General features: G+C 46.5%; 1 protein-coding gene across 1 annotated transcript in view; it reads left to right on the top strand.

Annotated features, from left to right (window-relative positions):
• The window catches only part of MPO (myeloperoxidase), a 72,088-nt gene that overhangs the window by 41,554 nt on the left and 10,329 nt on the right, over positions 1-20,205 (top strand). Inside the window, exons 8-11 of the mRNA XM_073315135.1 lie at positions 4,335-4,650; positions 8,347-8,507; positions 16,792-17,038; positions 19,023-19,193. Of these exons, the coding sequence (XP_073171236.1) occupies positions 4,335-4,650; positions 8,347-8,507; positions 16,792-17,038; positions 19,023-19,193 (895 nt within the window). The remainder of the gene's footprint in view (positions 1-4,334; positions 4,651-8,346; positions 8,508-16,791; positions 17,039-19,022; positions 19,194-20,205) is intronic.

Here is a 20,205-nt window from a genome sequence, read left to right as displayed (position 1 = left end):
GGCTAATGTAGTGCCCATCTTTAAAAAAGGGAAGAAGGAGGATCCTGGGAACTACAGGCCAGTCAGCCTCACCTCAGTCCCTGGAAAAATCATGGAACAGGTCCTCAAGGAATCAATTCTGAAGCACTTAGAGGAGAGGAAAGTGATCTGGAACAGTCAGCATGGATTCACCAAGGGCAAGTCATGCCTGACTAATCTAATTGCCTTCTATGACGAGATAACTGGCTCTGTGGATGAGGGGAAAGCAGCGGATGTGGTGTTCCTTGGCTTTAGCAAACTTTTTGACACGGTCTCCCACAGTAATCTTGCCAGCAAGTTAAAGAAGTATGGGCTGGATGAATGGACTCTAAGGTGGATAGAAAGCTGGCTAGATTGTCGGGCTCAACGGGTAGGGATCAATGGCTCCATGTCTAGTTGGCAGCCGGTATCAAGTGGAGTGCCCCAAGGGTCGGTCCTGGGGCCGGTTTTGTTCAATATCTTCATAAATGATCTGGAGGATGGTGTGGACTGCACCCTCAGCAAGTTTGCAGATGACACTAAACTGGGAGGAGAGGTAGATATGCTGGAGGGTAGGGATAGGATACAGAGGGCCCTAGACAAATGAGAGGATTGGGCCAAAAGAAATCTGATGAGGTTCAACAAGGACAAGTGCAGAGTACTGCACTTAGGATGGAAGAATCCCATGCACTGCTACAGACTAGGGACTGAATGGCTTGGCAGCAGTTCTGCAGAAAAGGACCTAGGGGTTACAGTGGACGAGAAGCTGGATATGAGTCAACAGTGTGCCCTTGTTGCCAAGAAGGCCAATGGCATTTTGGGATGTATACGTAGGGGCATTGCCAGCAGATCGAGAGAGGTGATTGTTCCCCTCTATTCGACATTGGTGAGGCCTCATCTAGAGTACTGTGTCCAGTTTTGGGCCCCACACTACAAGAAGGATGTGGAAAAATTGGAAAGAGTCCAGCGGAGGGCAACAAAAATGATTAGCAAAAAGAAAAGGAGTACTTGTGGCACCTTAGAGACTAACCAATTTATTTGAGCATAAGCTTTTGTGAGCTACAGCTTACTTCATCGGATGCATCCGATTAAGTGAGCTGTAGCTCACAAAAGCTTAGGCTCAAATAAATTGGTTAGTCTCTAAGGTGCCACAAGTACTCCTTTTCTTTTTGCGAATACAGACCAACACGGCTGTTACTCTGAAAAATGATTAGGGGACTGGAACACATGAGGAGAGGCTTATGAGGGAACTGGGATTGTTTAGTCTGCAGAAGAGAAGAATGAGGGGGGATTTATAGCTGCTTTCAACTACCTGAAAGGGGATTCCAAAGAGGATGGCTCTAGACTGTTCTCAGTGGTAGCTGATGACAGAACGAGGAGTAATGGTCTCAAGTTGCAGTGGGAGAGGTTTAGTTTGGATATTAGGAAAAACTTTTTTACTAGGAGGGTGGTGAAACACTGGAATGCGTTACCTGGGGGGGGGGGGGGGGAATCTCCTTCCTAAGATATTTTTAAGGTCAGGCTTGACAAAGCCCTGGCTGGGATGATTTAGTTGGGGATTGGTCCAGCTTTGAGCAGGGGTTTGGACTAAATGACCTCCTGAGGTCCCTTCCAACCCTGGTATTCTATGATTCTATGATTCTAGGTGGGAAGTTGAAGACGATACAAGATTACTCAAGATCATTAAGTCCAAAGCAGACTGTGAGGAGTTACAAAGAGACTCACTAAATTGGGTGATTGGGCAACAAAATGGCAGATGAAATGCAAAATGTAGATAAATGCAAAGTAATGCACCTTGGAAAACATAATTCCATACAAAGTGATTAGATCTAAATGGTCTGTTACCAGTCAAAAAAGAGATCTTGGAGTTATTGTGGATAGTTCTCTGAAAACATCCATTCAATGTGCAGCGGTAGTCAAAAAAGCAAACAGAATGTTAGGGACCATTAGGAAAGGAATAGATAAGACACTAAATATCATAATGCCATGGCATACACACATCTTGATTACTGTGTGCAATTCTGGTCACCCCATCTCAAAAAAGATATATTAGAATTGGAAAAGGTACAGAGAAGGGCAACAAAAACTATGAGGAGTATGGAACAGCTTCCATTGAGGAGAGATTAATAAGACTGGTACTTTTCAGCTTGGAAAAGAGACGACTAATGGGAGATATGATAGAACTCTGTAAAATCATGAAAGGTGTGGAGACAGTGAATAAGGAAGTGTTATTTATTCCTTCACATAAAACAAGAATCAGGGGTCACCCAATGAAATTAATAGCCAGCAAGTTTAAAACAACCAAAAGAATTATTTCTTCATACAACGCACAGTCAACCTGTGGAACTTGTTGCCAGATGTTGTGAAGGCATAAATTGGTTCAACAAAGAATTAGAGAAGTTCATGGAGCACAAGTCCATGAATGGCAATTAGCCAAGATGGCCAGGGATGCAACCCCATGCTCTGGGTGTTCCTGAAGCTTTGGCTACCAGAATCTGGGACTGGATAACAGAGGATGATCACTCAATAGTTGCCCTGTTCTGTTCATTCCCTCTGGGGCACCTGGCACTGGCTACTGCCGGAAGACAGGATACTGGGCTAGATGGACCATTGGTCTGACCCAGTATGGCTGCTCTGATGTTCTTAAAAAGACCTGTCAATTACTCCCAATCAAATCATGTGTCCCTGCGACACCATAATGGAAAGAGAAGTAAAACACCTCCTCACACAGTGCCCTAAGGGAGAACACTCAGACACCTCTCTCTGTTATACTGATCACTCTTCAACTCAGAAGCCTCCGCTGACCAGGGGAAGTGTGTCGGGGGAGGGAGAGATCTTGATGTAACCCTTCTGCCAGGTGTTGTTAACAGCAATAAGGGCCGGGTATAATTTCCTGGGGTTCCTCTTAGAATTACAAAACAAAACCATCTTAAGCCCCCAGTCAGAAACCCTGAAAAACTATGTATCTCCCCTGGGCACCCCTAAGAGGCAATACTTCCCCAGTCACAGGCACTGAATCTGTGTACAGCACAAATAAATCTTCTATTAAGATGAGAGGAAAACCAGCATTAATTAGGGGAAAATAGGAACAATGATTTGATAGTCTGCAAACAATAAATAAAACACGTGCTCCGCAGTGTCTTGGGCATTGTCCTTTGCCTCAGTTTCCCACTTTGTGGGGTGAAAGTCCCATGAACAAGTGTCCCGTGACAGCATGCCACTCCCTCTTCCACTCTGCTGCACCCCATGCAGGGCTGTTGGCTGAGGGCAGCAAAGGGCCAGAATCCAGGGGTGCAGCAGGAGGGTTCATCGACAGCCCTTGGAGTGCATGTCTTGCTTTGCTGCTGCTGCCATCTTTCACCCCTGCACCTCTGTCGCCGCTCTGCTGCTGTTGCATCTCTCACCCCACGAGCCCCACCTAGCCCAGCTAGGAGTAATCTCAGCCCTCAGCCTGCTGGCAGGGGCCCCTTTTACACTGCACCCCTCCGCCCCACAGCCTGCAGCCGCACTGCCGCCTTCGCAGCTTCCACCAGGCAGCCCAGCTCTTCGTGATTTCACCAGGTAATGGGGAACTTCACTGCTGCTGCCTCCTCTGCATTGTCTTTCCCCACAACCCTGCCCCACACTGGCTCTCAGCGCAGCCCCACAGGCCAGCCGGTCAACAATTTCAGCTCTAGTGATCACTGGGATGAGACACAGACTCTCTCCTCAGCTCTCTCTTTACATACCGGAAAGTGAGGATCCAGTGGCATCTAAGATCCTTAAACAGAGTCCTCACCACCAGGTAGGAACACTGTCCCTGCCCCCTCTCTCTTTTACTTGGATTTGGCATCATTCCCCCATATTTAGTGAGGCAGGTTCAAGTTATGGAGATCCTTCAATCAGGGCAGGCTAAGTACAGTCATAGAATAAGGAAACCCCCATTTCATTACCCCTGCATCCCAGATTGCAGTGAACGAGGCCCTCCTATGGGCAGTGAGTGCCCTCAGCACCCCCAGACCCAGGCTCTTGATGAAGAGTGGGAATGATCCTTGATGGAGGCCTTCATTATGCTCCCTGTTTGGCTGTTGGATGGTCACACAAGAGCAGTGACGAGCAAGATGTTTTCCTTTCTGCACCTGCCCATAAGATTGTGAGCATTTCTCTGCTTGTTGCAGTGACCCAGGCCTTTGTCACCTTGAGACTGGATTAACAAAGCACTCTATGTGTAGCCATAGCTTAAATCTAACAAGAAACTGAGGCTGTTTCAGTATGGGGCAGGGCAGGAAATGCTGCTCCGGGACGGAGAATGGCTTCTGCACTCAGTGGTAATTAATCCCGTTCATCTCTTGCTGTAGATTCCACCCAACGATCCACGAATTAAAAACCAAAGTGACTGCATTCCATTCACCCGCTCAGCCCCTGCATGCACCATGGGCAGAGCCATTCGAAACCAGATCAATGCACTCACATCCTTCCTTGATGGCAGCATGGTGTACGGCAGTGAAGTACCTTTGGCTAACAGTCTAAGGAATAATACCAACCAGCTGGGCTTGATGGCTGTTAACCAGCAATTTACTGATGAGGGATTGGAATTACTGCCATTCAGAAATATGGAGAAGGACATCTGTGTTCTCACCAACAAAACAGCTCAAATCCGATGTTTTTTTGCAGGTAAGTCGGGTATCTGCAGCACCTGCCATTCTCTGATAGTGAGACCCAGAGTGAATGAGTCTATGGTTTCTATTTTGTATCTTGATTTTTTTAAAAAATCCAAACAATTACATCAGTGGAAAAAGGGGCAGAGCAGAACTCTCTAAAGATCAGGTCAGGTTGTAATAGACAAGGGTCTAGAGATGAGAAGAAACTCTCTCTCTAAAGGTGAGAAGAAGCAATCTCTCTCTTTCTCTCTCTCTTTCTTTGATACGGTACCTCCTGAACAATAACCCCAACCCAGCACTGGAATGAGGACTGCAGAGCTGTGCTCACACGAGCTCAAACAGGCCAGCGGACGCTCTACAATACTGAGGGAGTGAGGGCTTGAAGTGATACATTCCAGTAGTACTAAAGGCCGAGCACCAGAGCACAGCCAAGCTAGTGCAGCAGGCTCAACCCCAAGCCGTTAGGCTTGAAGACACCTCAGTGGGCATATTGAAAATGTCACTGCTGCTGGAGCTAGTGCAGACTTGTCTGCGTCAGCCTGGTTCACTGCTAATAAAGAGCTCACCTCTGTCACTGCCCCGCGTTCTCCGACCTGCACCACGATTTGGAGAACGGTGGCAGAAAAGGCCATAAACAAGAGACACAGCCAGTGCAGCAGGATCCCCTTAAAGAACGGCCCCCGTGAGCGAGGGAGGATGGGTCAGGGGACTCTTTTCTCTGACTCGGTGGCTATTTAGTGGTGTTGCATTCAGCCCCTGGCGCGTGCTCTCCACATCTGTAGGATGGGAAAGCAGCAGTCTGGATTACTCTGGCTTGTTCTCTTCATTCTACAAGGAAGCTGTTTCCATTGTTGGCACACGCTTGTGTCACTGCAGGTATAATATTGAGCTAGTGTGAAGTTTTGGGTTCACCCAGACCACAGAGGGGTTCTGTCACTGCCTGCCCTGTAGCTTTGGTGGCCTTTGTGCTGTGCAGCTCTGGTTCGGTTCCCTGACACCGGTAGCCAGCTCACCCTGGCTCTTACCAGTCCAGTTACTCTTTGAATGGTGACACCAATAGTCCTTCCAGTCCAAAGGTGGGAGAGCAGCTGTCCCAGTTATTGGGTCCCTTGGGCACAACACCCCCCCCCCTCCCCAGGTTGCACACTAGAGACCAGCTTGGGAGAGAAATCAATAAAAAGTTTATTTCAAAGAAAAGCGCCAGATTGAGAGATGAACTGGTAAGTGGAAAGCGAACAGACAGAAAAGACACATAAAGACAACCTAAGGCTTTACACTTTCATACTGGATAAAATCCCTTTTCTAATCAGAGTTACTTCTCGCCTTCAAACAGTTTCCCAGCATAGCCCCTAGCTATAGGAGGGATCCAGCACTCATGGGCAGCCTTCCACCTTGAGACCATCTCCCAAGTTCTGGATGAACTTTAGTACAAACTCCTTCCATTTTAAAAGAGTTTGTAGGATTTTTCTTCAGTTACTAGGGGAAAACTCCCTCTTTTCTTGGGTTCCAAAGACTGGGATTTTCTTTTCTGTTTCATGCTGTTCCCATTTCCTTTGATGGTTCCACGTGGTTTTTTCCTGAACTGGAGAATGGCTTGGTCTGGTCTGGTTGTGGGGGTGGCTCCTTTGTGCCTGATGGCTCCTCACCCTATTGTGAGGCGATGCTGAAAGTTGCACCACAGTTACAATTACAATGTTCTATAGATACAGTACGTCCATTCATAACCATAAGCTGCATTCATAGCTCGTAATTACTAGTAAGTTCAATGCATTGCAACCTTTCATAAAAGACTTTACCCAATATACTCTTACAGTAAAATAACATTGGATGCAATCAGTTGGTTTAACTGCTTATTTTGGGGGGTGGGGTTTAAACCTTCTTTTCTGGGGTTGTCAGATCCTGATTGTCCCAGCTCATCTTCAGACTTCGAAAGAAAGAAAGAAAGAAAGAAAGAAAGAAAGAAAGAAAGAAAGAAAGAAAGAAAGAAAGAAAGAAAGAAAGAAAGAAAGGAGGGGCAAAGAGCCTGTTTAGGGGCACCTATTTGTAGCACATGGGTCCCACAAGCCTCCCATCCTGGGGTCCTTCTGGAGCTCTGAAAGCCTATGTGTCAGCCACACCTGCAGGGAAGTGCAAGGTGTCAGATCATGTTCCGGAGAACCCACTCTTTTCTAATGCCCCCTTCATGGTTTCTTGCTGTGACCCCCAATTGCCTGTGGGATTGGGATCTGGCATCAGGGGAGTTTGAAAACCTTACGGGATCATAAAGCTTCCATCTCAGTTACCCCAAATTGGCTGAAATACTTCACTCCTCTCACCATGTCCCTGCCCTCGTTTCTCTACCGTTCATATCTCAGGCCTTACGTTCCACTGCCATCCCTGCAGATGATATATCTTTCTGCAAACAAGGTGGCCAATCCTGATGGGATCTAACCAGACCAGTGAGAGCAAAATACACTCTGGTGTATCACACATAGTCTGACTACCATGATGTTTAGGCACAAACCAGTATCCTATTAGCTCTCTTCCATGTCATCCTGGCATCAAGCACAGGCAAAATATTGCCGCAGTTCCTATGAGACACAATTAATAAAGATTTAAAGGACACTAATATAATTAATGCCAATCATCAAGGGCTTATGGAAAATAGGTCCTATCAAATTGATTTGAGCTCTTTTTTTTATGAGTCTACCAGTTTGCTTGATAAAGATAACAGAGGCAATGTAATATATTTCTACTTCTGTAAGGCATTTGATTGGTGCCTGGTGACATTTTGATTAAAAAACTAGACTGATAACAAAATGTGCCATTAAATGGATTAAAACCTGGCTATCTGACAGGTCTCAAATGTAATTGTAAATGAGGAATCATCATTGAGTGGGTCAGTTTCTAGTGCGATTCCGCAGGCACCAGTTCTTGGCCCTACATTATTTAACATTTTAAAATAACATTTAACATTTTTATCAATGATCTGGAAGAAAACATAAAATCATCACTGATAAAGTTTGTAGATGACACAAAAATTGGGGCAGTGGTATATAATGAAGAGGAGAGGTCATTGATATAGAGCAATCCAGACTGCATTTTAGTATGTATTTTATTATGGCTGAATATAAAGTTATACATCAAGGAACAAATGTAGGCCATACATACACAATGAGGGGCTCTATCCTGGGAAGCAGTGACTCTGAAAAGGACTTTGGGGTCGTGGTGGATAATCAGCTGAACTTGAGCTCCCAGTGCTGTGCCATGGCCAAAAGGGCTAATGTGATCCTGGGTTGTATAAAGAGAGAAATCTCAAGTAGGAACAGAGGTTAGCAGAGTGGAGAGTCCTGTCGGTGTGAGTTAGCAGTAGGCTGTGAGCAGCACTAGGGCACCTCCCCATGCTAGGCCAATGCATTGCATTAGCTCTGAAGAGCACAGATTGCATTACTGTGTTGAGTAAATTAGGCCGAGACATTTATGACATGTTAGGAATTAGCCTCTTCGCTTTGTGGAAGTCAGAAAATGTGAATTCTGCATAAAATAACGGGGAGGGTAAGAGTAGCTGGGTGGTGAATGAGAGTCTGGGGTGAAAGGGTTACTTATGGAGTTCTTGGGAGGGAGCATGGACCTACTCAGTGGGAGGAGCAGTAGGGGGTTGAGGGGAAGGAGATGTGATTACAAGGGGAACAAGGCTGGGAGACTGAATTAGTGGTTTTGATTTCCACAGGTGACACTCGAGCCAATGAAATGCCAGAGCTGACATCTTTGCACACACTTTTTCTCCGGGAGCACAATCGCTTGGCCAGAGAGCTGAGGAGATTAAATCCACAGTGGGATGGAGAGAAGCTCTACCAGGAGGCCCGGAAGATCATAGGTGCCATGATCCAGGTACCAGTTGTAATGACTGGTTTCCTGCAGCCATGCTGCCTTGGGCTGTGAGCTTATAGGCGAAGCATGGTCAGGTTTCATCAGTACTTGAAAATGGGACCATCAAGGGAAATCTGTGTTCCTACAGGAAGAGGCAAAAGGGGTCAGGGAGGTGGTGCTTTTCCTTCTGAGTCAGTTCTGAACCAATGCCCAGTGTGTTGCTGGGGAACTGTGGTACTGGAGATGCTGTCTGAAACCAAGCTATGACCTCATCAGGTCAATAGATAGTCCTCAGCACTGTTCAGAGGGGAGTAGGTGTTGGGCTTTGCCAAATTCCAATTTGACATCCCTAAATTCCTCTGGATATAATAGATATAAAGTAGCTATATGTTCTATGCAAGTGGTGTCTGCATTTCCGTGGTGGGTGGAAAGATACTGTATATCTGGTTTGAAGTATTTGGGATAGCAGATGTCACATGGATGTAAGATATGGCAGTAGCTGAGGGATGCTGAGAAGGGTGTTCCTCTTTAACACCCTCTCATCAGCTGCTGAGAACTTCTGGAAAATGTTCCTCTCTGGCTAAGCAATCAGATGCCTGATGCCAGCCCCTCAGAGACTCCCTGTCTGAAAGCAAGAGCACACAATGGCCACTGCCGAGTTACGCAGGTGGGGGAAATCACTTTTCACTGTGGGGAGTGGGGAGTCTTGTCTGTCTTGTCAGACTTCCTGCCTAGACCGCTCTGAGGAATATGGGGACAAAGAAAGTAGGAGGGAGCAACATTGTGTAAATGCTGTGGGTTTAAATTTTAAAATGCTGGATGGGCATTGAATTAACATTGCTCTGACTGTTAGACTGTGCCCTGAGGAAGGGGCTGCTCAGTGAAGGTTCGCACTGGGGATGCACACAAGGAGTCACAATTTTTCTGGTGGTCCCCTGTTGTGATGTGGAAGAAAAACTCCTACAGCCCTTAGCAGCACACAGCATATCCCCCTCCTCTTCACTCTGCATCAACAGCACATCCAGCCAATTCCACTATCTGCTGGGCTGTATTAGGCTAGGGAATACCATGTTGGGGAAACCAGTATTTTTCTTATGCTCCACTTGTTCAGATTCTCCCTTTAATATTAGAAAAGGGTCTTTAGCGATAGCTGGTTTGGAGTTTTCGGCTGGGATGATTTTCTGATGGAAATTGCCGTTTCAGCATTTGAGTTTACTAAGTCTTTTGACACAGTCCCACATGACATTCCTGTAAGCAAACTAGAGAAACATGGCCTAGATTAAATTAATATAAAATGGGTGCTTAACTGGTTGAAAGACAACACTCAAGGAGTGGTTACCAATGGTCTGTTGTCAAACTGGGAGGATGTTATGTAGCGGTGCCTCACGGGGGTCTGTCCTGGGCCTGGTACTATTTGCTATTTTCATTAATGATTTCGATAATAGAGTGGAGAGTATGCTTTTAAAATTTGGAAATGACAACAAGCTGGGAGGACACTTTGGAGGAGAGGATTAGAATTCAGAACAACCGTGACAAATTGGAGAATTGGTCTGAATTCAACAAGATGGAATTCAGAAAAGACAAGTGCAAAGTACTTTGCCTAGGAAGGAGACATCACATGCACAACTACAAAATGGGAAATAACATGCTCGATAGTAGTACAACTGAACAGGATTTTGGGATTACCATGGATCACAAATTGAATGTGAGTCAACAATGTGATGCAGCTGCGAAAAAGGCTAATATTATTCTGGGGCATATGAATAAGAGTGTCATATGTGAGACAGTGGAGGTAATTGTTTTGCTCTACTCAGCACTTGTGAGGCCTCAGCTGGAGTACTGTGTCCAGTTCTGGGTTCCACTAGGAAAGATTGGAATAAATTGGAAAGAGTCCAGAGGAGAATTACAAAAATGATCAAAGGTTTAGAAAACCTGACCTATGAGGACATAAACTGGGCATGTTTAGTCGTAAGAAAAAAAGACTGAGGGAGGTGGAGAACTGATAACAGTCTTCAAATATGTGAAGGGCTGTTATAGAGGACAGTGGTCAGTTGTTCTCTACATCCACTGAAGGTAGGATAAGAAGTAATGGGCTTAATCTGCAGCAAGGGAAATTTACTTTAGATATTAGGAAAAACTTTCTAACTCAGAGGATAGTGAAGTACTGGAACAGGTTACTAAGGGAGATTGTGGAATCCTCATCCCTGGCAGTTTTAAGAACAGGTTGGACAAACACCTGTCAGGGATGGTCCAGGTTTACGTGGTTCTGGCCTAGCACAGGGGAATGGACTAGATGACCTTTCAAGGTCCCTTCCAGCCCAACAAATCTATGATTTTGGCATTTCCTAAACAAAATATTTTGGACTATTTTGTTCTGCAAACATTGTTGAAATTTCAACTTTTCATTCTGACTAGGGTCGGATATAAATGTTGAAATATTGCAATTTCCCACAGGATGGAAATTCTGACTTTTGCTCAGCCCTAACTCCAGCCTTTATAGTTGTAGAGAAAACCTTGAAAATGTGAAATAAGTGTGATGCCTGCCTGAATCGTCAGAGGGCTTGAAACAATAGCTCTGAGATGCATGGGCTGCCCCTGTCAAGGTTCCTTCCCCACTCTGAACTCCAGGGTACAGATGTGGGGACCTGCATGAAAACCTCCTAAGCTTACTTTTACCAGCTTAGGTTAAGACTTCCCCAAGATACAAACTATTTTACCCCTTGCCCTTGGTTTTCCACTGCCACCACCAAACATTTCTCTGGGTTCCTGAGAAAATGTTGTTTGGAAATGTCTTTCCCCCCCAAAATCCTCCCAACCCTTGCACCCTACTTCTTGGGGAAGGTTTGGTAAAAATCCTCACCAATTTGCATAGGTGACCACAGACCCAAGCCCTTGGATCTTAGAACAATGAAAAAAAGCATTCAGTTCTTGAAAAGAAACATTTTAATAGAAGAAACAGTAAAAAGAAAAGGATCACCTCTGTAAGATCAGGATGGTAAATACTTTACAGGGTAATTAGATTCAAAACATAGAGAATCCCTCTAGGCAAAACCTTAAGTTACAAAAAAGACACACAGACAGGAATATTCATTCTATTCAGCCCAACTATTTTCTCAGCCATTTAAAGAAATCATAATCTAACACATACCTAGCTAGATTACTTACTAAGTTCTAAGACTCCATTCCTGTTCTGTCCCTGGGAAAAGCATCACACGAACAGACACAGACCCTTTGTTTTTCTCCCTCCTCCCAGCTTTTGAAAGTATCTTGTCTCCTCATTGGTCATTTTGGTCAGGTGCCAGCGAGGTTACCTTTAGCTTCTTAACCCTTTACAGGTGAAAGGATTTTTCCTCTGGCCAGAAGGGATTTTAAAGGTGATTACCCTTCCCTTTATATTTATTACAGCCCCATTCATTGCTTTGGGGTCTTGAGTGCAGATAAGAACATAAGAATGGCTATACTGGGTCAGACCAAAGGTCCATCCAGCCCAGTATCCTGTCTACTGACAGTGGCCAATGCCAGGTGCCCCAGAAGGAGTGAACCTAACAGGTAATGATCAAGTAATCTCGCTCCTGCCATCCATCTCCACCCTCTGACAAACAGAGGCTAGGCACAGCATTCCTTACCCATCCTGGCTAATAGCCATTAATGGTCTTAACCTCCATGAATTTATCCAGTTCTCTTTTAAACCCTGTTATAGTCCTAGCCTTCACAACCTCCTCAGGCAAGGAGTTCCAGAGGTTGGCTGTGCACTGAGTGAAGAAGAACTTCCTTTTATTTGTTTTAAACTTGCTACCCATTAATTTCATTTGGTGGCCCCTAGTTCTTATATTATGGGAACAAGTAAATAACTTTTCCTTATTCACTTTCTCCACACCACTCATGGTTTTATATACCTCTATCATATCCCCCCTTAGTCTCCTCTTTTCCAAGCTGAAAAAGCCTAGCCTCTTTAATCTCTCCTCATATGGGACCCATTCCAAACCCCTAATCATTTTAGTTGCTCTTCTCTGAACCTTTTCTAATGCCAATATATCTTTTTTGAGATGAGGGGACCACATCTGTATGCAGTATTCAAGATGTGGGTGTACCATGGACTTATATAAGGGCAATAAGATATTCTCCGTCTTATTCTCTATCCCTTTTTTAATTATTCCTAACATCCCGTTTGCTTTTTTTGACTGCCGCTGCACACTGCATGGATGTCTTCGGAGAACTATCCATGATGACTCCAAGATCTTTCTCCTGATTAGTTGTAGCTAAATTAGCCCCCATCGTATTGTATGTATATTTGGGGTTATGCTCAATAATGGTGATAATTTAAATGTCAGCACTATTAACTCTTCTGGAAATTGGTTATAGTATGCAAGAAAGGATGGACGGGATTTCACAGATCTGCACAGGCTGCTGGAAACAGCATCTCCCTTTGGAGCCACAAGTGGATGGTGTTTGGGAGACACTGCCACTTTCAGCCCTCATCTGACTTGTGGAGCCGAAAGGTCAGAAGGGAGGGGCAGAGCCCCCCCAAGAGGGAGGCCAGTGCCTGAGCTCTTGGCTGGGGAAGCTTCCCTGAGAATTTTTACTCCCCCAGCAGCGCTCTGGCCCTTCGGCAGCACTGCCGAAGACCCAGAGTGACCGAGGGAACCAGTTCTTCAGCTTCTGGCAGCTCATCACTGGTTAGAAGGGACTGCAAGGGTCATCTACTTTAACCCACTGCCAAGGATTTCTTGTGTCAAAACCAGATTTCTCAAACTGGGGTCTGCAGACCCCTGAGGGTACCTGAGGGGCTCTGCTGATCTCCCCATCCCTCCATCAACTCCTGCCCCTCCCTCCCAGCGCTTCCTGCATGCCAAAAGTCTGTGGGGCTAAGTGGGGCTAAGGCGGGCTTCCTACCTGCTCTGACTCCGTGCCGCTCCCGGAAGTGGCCGACATGTCCCTGCAACCCTTGGGGGGGGGATGTCCACACGTTGCCCCCGCCCCAAGTGCTGAGTCCGCAGTTCCCATTGGCCATGAACTGCAGCCAATGGGAGCTGCAGGGGTGGTGTCTGTGGGCAGGGGCAGCGTGCAGAGACCCCCTGGCCACGCAGCCTAGGAGCTGCTGTCAGAGGGATGTGCCAGTCACTTTCGGGAGCTGCCCGAGGTAAGCACTGCCCAGCTGGAGCCTGCACCCGTCACCCCCTCCTGCATCCCAACCCATTGCCCCAGCCCAGAGCCCGCTCCCACACCCAAACTCCCTTCCAGAGCCTGCACCCCACACCCCCTTCTGCACCCAAACTCCCTCCCAGTGCCTGCACCCTACTCCCTCTCCTGCACCCCAACCCTCTGCTCCAGCCTGGTGAAAGTGAGTGAGCATGGGGGAAAGCGAGCAACAGAGGGAGGGGGGATGGAGTGAGCAGGGATGGGGCCTTGGAGAAGGGGTGGGGCATGGCCTCAGGGAAGGGGGCAGGGCCAGGGCTAAGTGGAGGGCCTTGGGTGTCCCCGAAAAATTTTAAATCAAGGGTGTCCTCGGGTTGCTAAAGTTTGAAAACCACTGTCTTAACCATACAAGACAGCCTGCTATCCTGCCTCCTTTGGAAAACCTCCAGTGTGGGAGTTTCCATGACCTCCAGAGGCCTCTGTTCCATTGCCCTACTGCTCTTACAGTTCGGAAGTTTTTCCTGAGATTTAATCTAAATCTGCTATGCTGTAGTTTTTACCGATTTCCTCTTGTACTGTCCTCTATGGCAAGAGAGAACAACTTTTCTCCATCTTTTTTATGGCAGTCTTTTAAGTATTTGAAGATCATATTATCTCCTCCTTTAATCTCCTCTTTTCCAAACTAAACATATCCGGTTCCTTCAGCCTTTGCTTATATGGCTTGTGTTCCATTCCTTTGATCATCTTTGTCCCTCACCTCTGGATCCTTTCCAGTTTCTCTTCATCCTTTCTACACATTGGTGACCCAAACTGGACACTGTACTCCAGCTGAGGCCTAACCAGCTTTAGGTTAATACAGCCTAAAATTGCATTTGCTTTTTTTGCAACAGCATCACATTGCTGACTCATGTTGAAGCTGTGATCCACCACAACCCCCACAGCCTTCTCAGCAGAGCTGCTGCCAAGCCAGTTTTCCCCCATTCTGTATTTGTGCATTTGGTTTTTCTTCCCTAAGTGTAGCACCTCACATTTGTCTTTGTTGAAATTCATTTTGTTGTCTAGCCCAGTTCTCCAGTTTATCAAGATCCCTCTGAATTTTAGCTCTACCCTCCAAAGTGTTGGCAACCACCCCCAGCTTTGTGTCATCTGCAAACTTGATCAGTGTGCTCTCTATACCTACATCCAGGTCATTAATAACAATGTTAAACAACACTGGGCCCAGAACAGATTCCAGTGGAACTCCACCCAAGACCTCCTTCCAATCTGACATCATTCCATTAATAGTTACTCTTTGTTTGTGGTTGTTTAACATATTATGTATTCACTTAATGGTAGTTCCACTGAGCCTGCATTTCTCCCACTTACTTATTAGAATGTCTTGTGGGACTGTGTCAAAAGACTTGCTAAAGTCAGGGTATTTATGTTCACCGCATTTCCCCCATCCACTAAACGAATTACCTTGTCAAAGAAGGAAATCAAGGTGGTTTGACATGATTTGTTCTTGATAAATCCATGTTGGCTGCTTGTGATCACCCTTCAGCCTCCAGGTATTCGCAAATTAACTGTTTTGTACATTGCTCTAGTAGCTTCCCAGGGATGGAGGTCAGGCTGACTGGTCTGTAGTTTCCTGGCTCCTCCTTTTTCCTCTTTTTAAAGATGAGCCCCAGATTTGCCCTTCTCCAGTCTTCCGGGACCTCTCCTGTCATCCATGAGTTTGCAAATATTATTGCCAGTGGCTTTGAGATTTCTTCAGCTAATTTCTTCAGCACCCTGGGATAAATAACATCAGGCCCCACTGACTTGAATTCATTCAGATTAGTCAGAAGATCTCTGATGTGTTCTTTACTTATCCCGATCTGCATCCCTTCCCCTTTATTGTCTATGGTAACTTCGCTAGTCGTCCAGTCACGTGTTATTTGGTGCGTGAAAACTGAAGCAAAGTAGACATTGAGCAGCTCTTCTTTCCTATCATCTTCCATTACCAGTTCACCTTCTCCATTGAACAGTGGACCCTCAGCATCCCTGATCTTCCCTTTTTTGTCTGACATATTTGCAGATCCCCTTCTTGTCTCTAACATTCCTTGCCAGCTGTAACTTATTCTTTGCCTTGGCTCTCCTGATTCTGTCCCTACACACTCACGCTATCCCATGTATCCTTCCTTGGTGCCATGCCCCTCCTTCCATTTCTTTTATGGATCCCTTTTGGTTTGTAGATAGCTATGAAGATCCTCATGAAGCCACATTGGCCTCTTGTGGCTTTTCTTTTCTTTTCTCTGCACTGGAATAGCTTGATATTGAGCATCTAGGATTACATCTTTTAGGAACCACCAGCCCCCTTTGACTGGCAAGGTCAAAGAAATGTGCCTTGCACCTGGAGTGGAAAGCAAGGAGATATGGGATGGTCCTTGATTCTTGGGGGAGTTCATTGCACTGTGTCAGACTAAACCCGGAAAAAGTCTTGTCTCTTACACCGATGATCTTTACTCTGATTGTTGAGAGTTCCATTGTGCCAGAGGAGCAGAGTTGTCGATCACAGGTTTCATCCGGGAGCTTTAGCTAGTCTTTTAGATACCCTGGGACTGAGACCTTGAACTTAATGTGAAATTCTATGGTAAGCAAGCGTAGGAAGTAGAGGACAGGTCTGATGTGCTCACAGTAGCCTGCTGGGGCGTGTTTTAATTCTTTTCTGAGCAAACATGAAGGGTGGAAACTTTGTTATTTGTAACGAAAGCTGAGATTCTGAAACAATTGCATGGCTGGGGAAGCCGCAGCCATATGCAGAGGACTTTTGTGCTGACACCCAAATCTGGCCTGCCGAAGGATGCATCACTGACCATGTGATAAAATGGCCAGCTGTAGAAAGGACCATGAGTCTGTGCCACAAAGTTAGGAAGTAAGTTACAATCTGGTACCTGGGACTAAAGTGTGTTTGGGTGAAAAGAGTGTCTGGCCAAGTCAACAGACAGATTGTTGGGTAGCCCCTGTCCTGTGCACTTTCTCTGCTCCCATTTTGTACAAGCACTTGCCCTTTTATTGCGTGTTCCCAGACAGGTGGTTTTGAAACAGTTACATAGAATAACTCTTGGGAGATGAGCATAGCCCTCTCTGCACTCCCAGGGAGCTGATGGTTGGTGCCATGAGTGGATCATCCTCTCCTTGTTTTCCCCAGATTATAACCTTCAGAGACTACTTGCCCCGCGTGCTGGGAAATAACTTCAGGAAAGCTATTCCTTTCTACAAGGGGTACAATGACTCTGTGGATCCCCGAATATCCAGCATCTTCACCATCGCTTTCCGCTTTGCTCACGCTTCGATTCAGCCCTTTGTGTTCCGCTTGGATGATCGCTACCAGCCTGTAGGCCCCCCAACTCTCCTCAGCAAAGAATTCTTTGCTACGTGGAAAATTGTGACACAAGGTAAAACCCTTCCTGCAGTCCTACTCTCCGCTGCCCCACACCCATTCTGGTCAGACACTTCCCGTCTGCCACTATGGCCAGACTTCACAACAGGATACATCAACATAGGGGTCGTTGTCTCAAAATCAGCCAGTGAATCCTGCCAGTCACCAGTGGCCAAAGCATCTTGCCATCCCAGCACAGTTCCTCTGAGTGGTCAAAGTAGAAACCGTCCTCTTGGGGTAGCTCACACGTGGTTGGTTAAATGTTTATAGTTGTTAATAAAATCACTGAAGATAAACATTTTCCTGAGAGGGGAGGAAAAAAGACCTGAATGCAGGAAGTTTGGAGTTATGTGAGGTATTTACATGGTCCCCATCACCATATGGTCTGGGTCTCTCACAATCTTTAAGGTTTCAGAGTAGCGGCCGTGTTAGTCTGTATCTGCAAAAAGAAAAGGAGGACTTGTGGCACCTTAGAGACTAACCAATTTATTTGAGCATAAGCTTTCGTGAGCTACAGCTCACCAATGAAGTGAGCTGTAGCTCACGAAATCTTTAAGGTATTTATCCTCACAACACCCCTGTGAGATAGGGCAGACATCTGGCATCAGCCACTGTCAGAGACAGGACACTGGGCTAGATGGACCACTGCTCTGAGCCAGGATAGCCGTTCTGATATTCTTACTGTCCCCAGTTGCAGATGGGGAACTGAGGCCCAGAGAGAATACAGGAGAGATTCACAAAATCCCTGTTTAGGCACCACTGTAAGTCACAAAACCCCCACTCAGCTGCCATTTAACCCTTTAGGTGCCTAAATGCATTTGCTGCAAATGCTCCTTTGGGGTCTATGGTTCTACCCTGACCATGTTCCTCCACCTATCTTCCTGCAGGACCCAGTCCAATGGGTGTGCTCAGAACATGCCTAATGCTACACAGAACAGTCAGGCAAGGAGGGAGGAAGAGGAAGAGCTGGCCTCCCTTATAGCCTTTAATCCAGTGGCTAGGGTACTCACCCAGGAAGGGGGAGGCCCCAGTTTAATTCCATCCTCTTCCTGATGAGGCGAAAAAGTTTGAAGAGGGCTTTCCCACCTCTTAGGTGAGTGCCTTAAACACTGGACTATAGGGAGATTCTCATGCTTTCTCTGGCCCAATTAATATTTAGTTACAGTAGAACAGCTTTCACAAGAGAGACTGACAGCACTGCTACCAGAATATCCCATAGTTCAGTCATTAGGGTGTTCATATGAGCAGGGGAAGAGCCTTGGTCAAATCCCTTCTACATATCAGGCAGAGGACGGAATTGAACTTGGTCTCCCATGTCCTGGGTGAGTGCCCAAACCAGTGCACTGAAGGTTATACAGGAGGCAGCTTCCTCAGTGTTGTGGGAAGCTAGGCAGCCATCTAAACCTCCTGACTCCAGCAGAGGGGTTCCTGGCTGTGGATTGCTAGCAGAGATAGGCGTCTTCCTGCAGCCTGGATTTGGGTGCTGAACTCTGCGAGGGGGTGGGGCTTAGAACACTGCCCTCTGATCTGCCTCCCCCGTTGGCTAGTTGGGATGGCTCCCCACCGAGCTTTGGTGGAGCCTTTCCTCGGGTGCCTCTCTCCCCCACCCCCCTATGCACTGATGCCTACCTCAGGCTTTGTGGGTCCCCTGATTTTCCAGGCACCGAGAAGTGAATCTTTACAATGGCCATGCACCTTTTTTGGATTGGGGCCTGAGTATCTTGCCCAAGGCCTCCTAGGAAGTTTGTGATGGTGCAGGGAATTCAACCTAAGTCTCCTGAGTCCCAGGTCAGCATGTTAACTGCTGGACCACCCTCCTTTTCTGAAGGAGCACTTTTCCAGATATCAGGAAATTCAAAGCTTAGGTTCCCAAGTCATCTACTATACCAGTAGATGTATGAACAAAAGCCCAGGTAGGGCCTCTGTTTCAAATGCGGTGTCCATCCCTAATGTTGTTGGATGTGGAAGGCCATTTACTAGTACCTGTTTAATTCCTGCAGGTGGCATTGACCCTATTCTTCGTGGCTTGATGGCTAATCAGGCCAAACTGATGACACAGAGGCAAATGGTTGTGGATGAAGTCCGGGATCGGCTGTTTGAACAGGTCATGAGGACTGGACTGGATTTAGCGGCACTTAACATGCAGCGGGGCAGAGATAAAGGTCTCCCAGGTGAGGATCCCAGCTGGCTCCATCTCAGAAACAAAACTCCAGAGGAAATGGAAAAACCAAAATGCCAAACCCCACAGGAATGAATGTAAATTGCAGTATATTCTAGAAACGTAGGGGGAAAACCAGACAGTCCCATAATGGAATACAGAGAAATGTAGTCAACCTTAAGCCATCCACATACCCTGCGACAAAAAGTCTGACATGGAGAATAAATATTGACAGCACAGTGTTGGCTTGGATCTTGCCGGAATCTCTTCTGGGTCCTGTCTGCTTTACTGTGCCACAGTAAACCAATAGGTAGGAAAGTGGATGAAGGGAAAGCAGTGGACGTGTTGTTCCTTGACTTTAGCAAAGCTTTTGACACGGTCTCCCACAGTATTCTTGCCAGCAAGTTAAAGAAGTATGGGCTGGATGAATGCACTATAAGGTGGATAGAAAGATGGCTAGATTGTCGGGCTCAATGGGTAGTGATCAATGGCTCCATGTCTAGTTGGAAGCCGGTGTCAAGTGGAGTGCCCCAAGGGTCGGTCCTGGGGCTGGTTTTGTTCAATATCTTCATAAATGATCTGGAGGATGGCGTGGATTGCACCCTCAGCAAGTTTGCAGATGACACTAAACTGGGAGGAGAGGTAGATACGCTGGAGGGTAGGGATAGGCTACAGAGGGACCTAGACAAATTGGAGGATTGGGCCAAAAGAAATCTGATGAGGTTCAACAAGGACAAGTGCAGAGTCCTGCACTTAGGACGGAAGAATCCCATGCACCGTTACAGACTAGGGACCGAATGGCTCGGCAGCAGTTCTTCAGAAAAGGACCTAGGGGTTACAGTGGACGAGAAGCTGGATATGAGTCAACAGTGTGCCCTTGTTGCCAAGAAGGCCAATGGCATTTTGGGATGTATAAGTAGGGGCATTGCCAGCAGATGGAGGGACATGATCGTTCCCCTCTATTCGACACTGGTGAGGCCTCATCTGGAGTACTGTGTCCAGTTTTGGGCCCCACACTAGAAGAA

The sequence above is a fragment of the Lepidochelys kempii genome, chromosome 17, assembly GCF_965140265.1.
Source record: "Lepidochelys kempii isolate rLepKem1 chromosome 17, rLepKem1.hap2, whole genome shotgun sequence".
NCBI lineage: Eukaryota > Metazoa > Chordata > Testudines > Cheloniidae > Lepidochelys > Lepidochelys kempii.
Note: the sequence above shows the minus strand (reverse complement) of the source record. Positions and strands in the feature narration are given on the sequence as shown.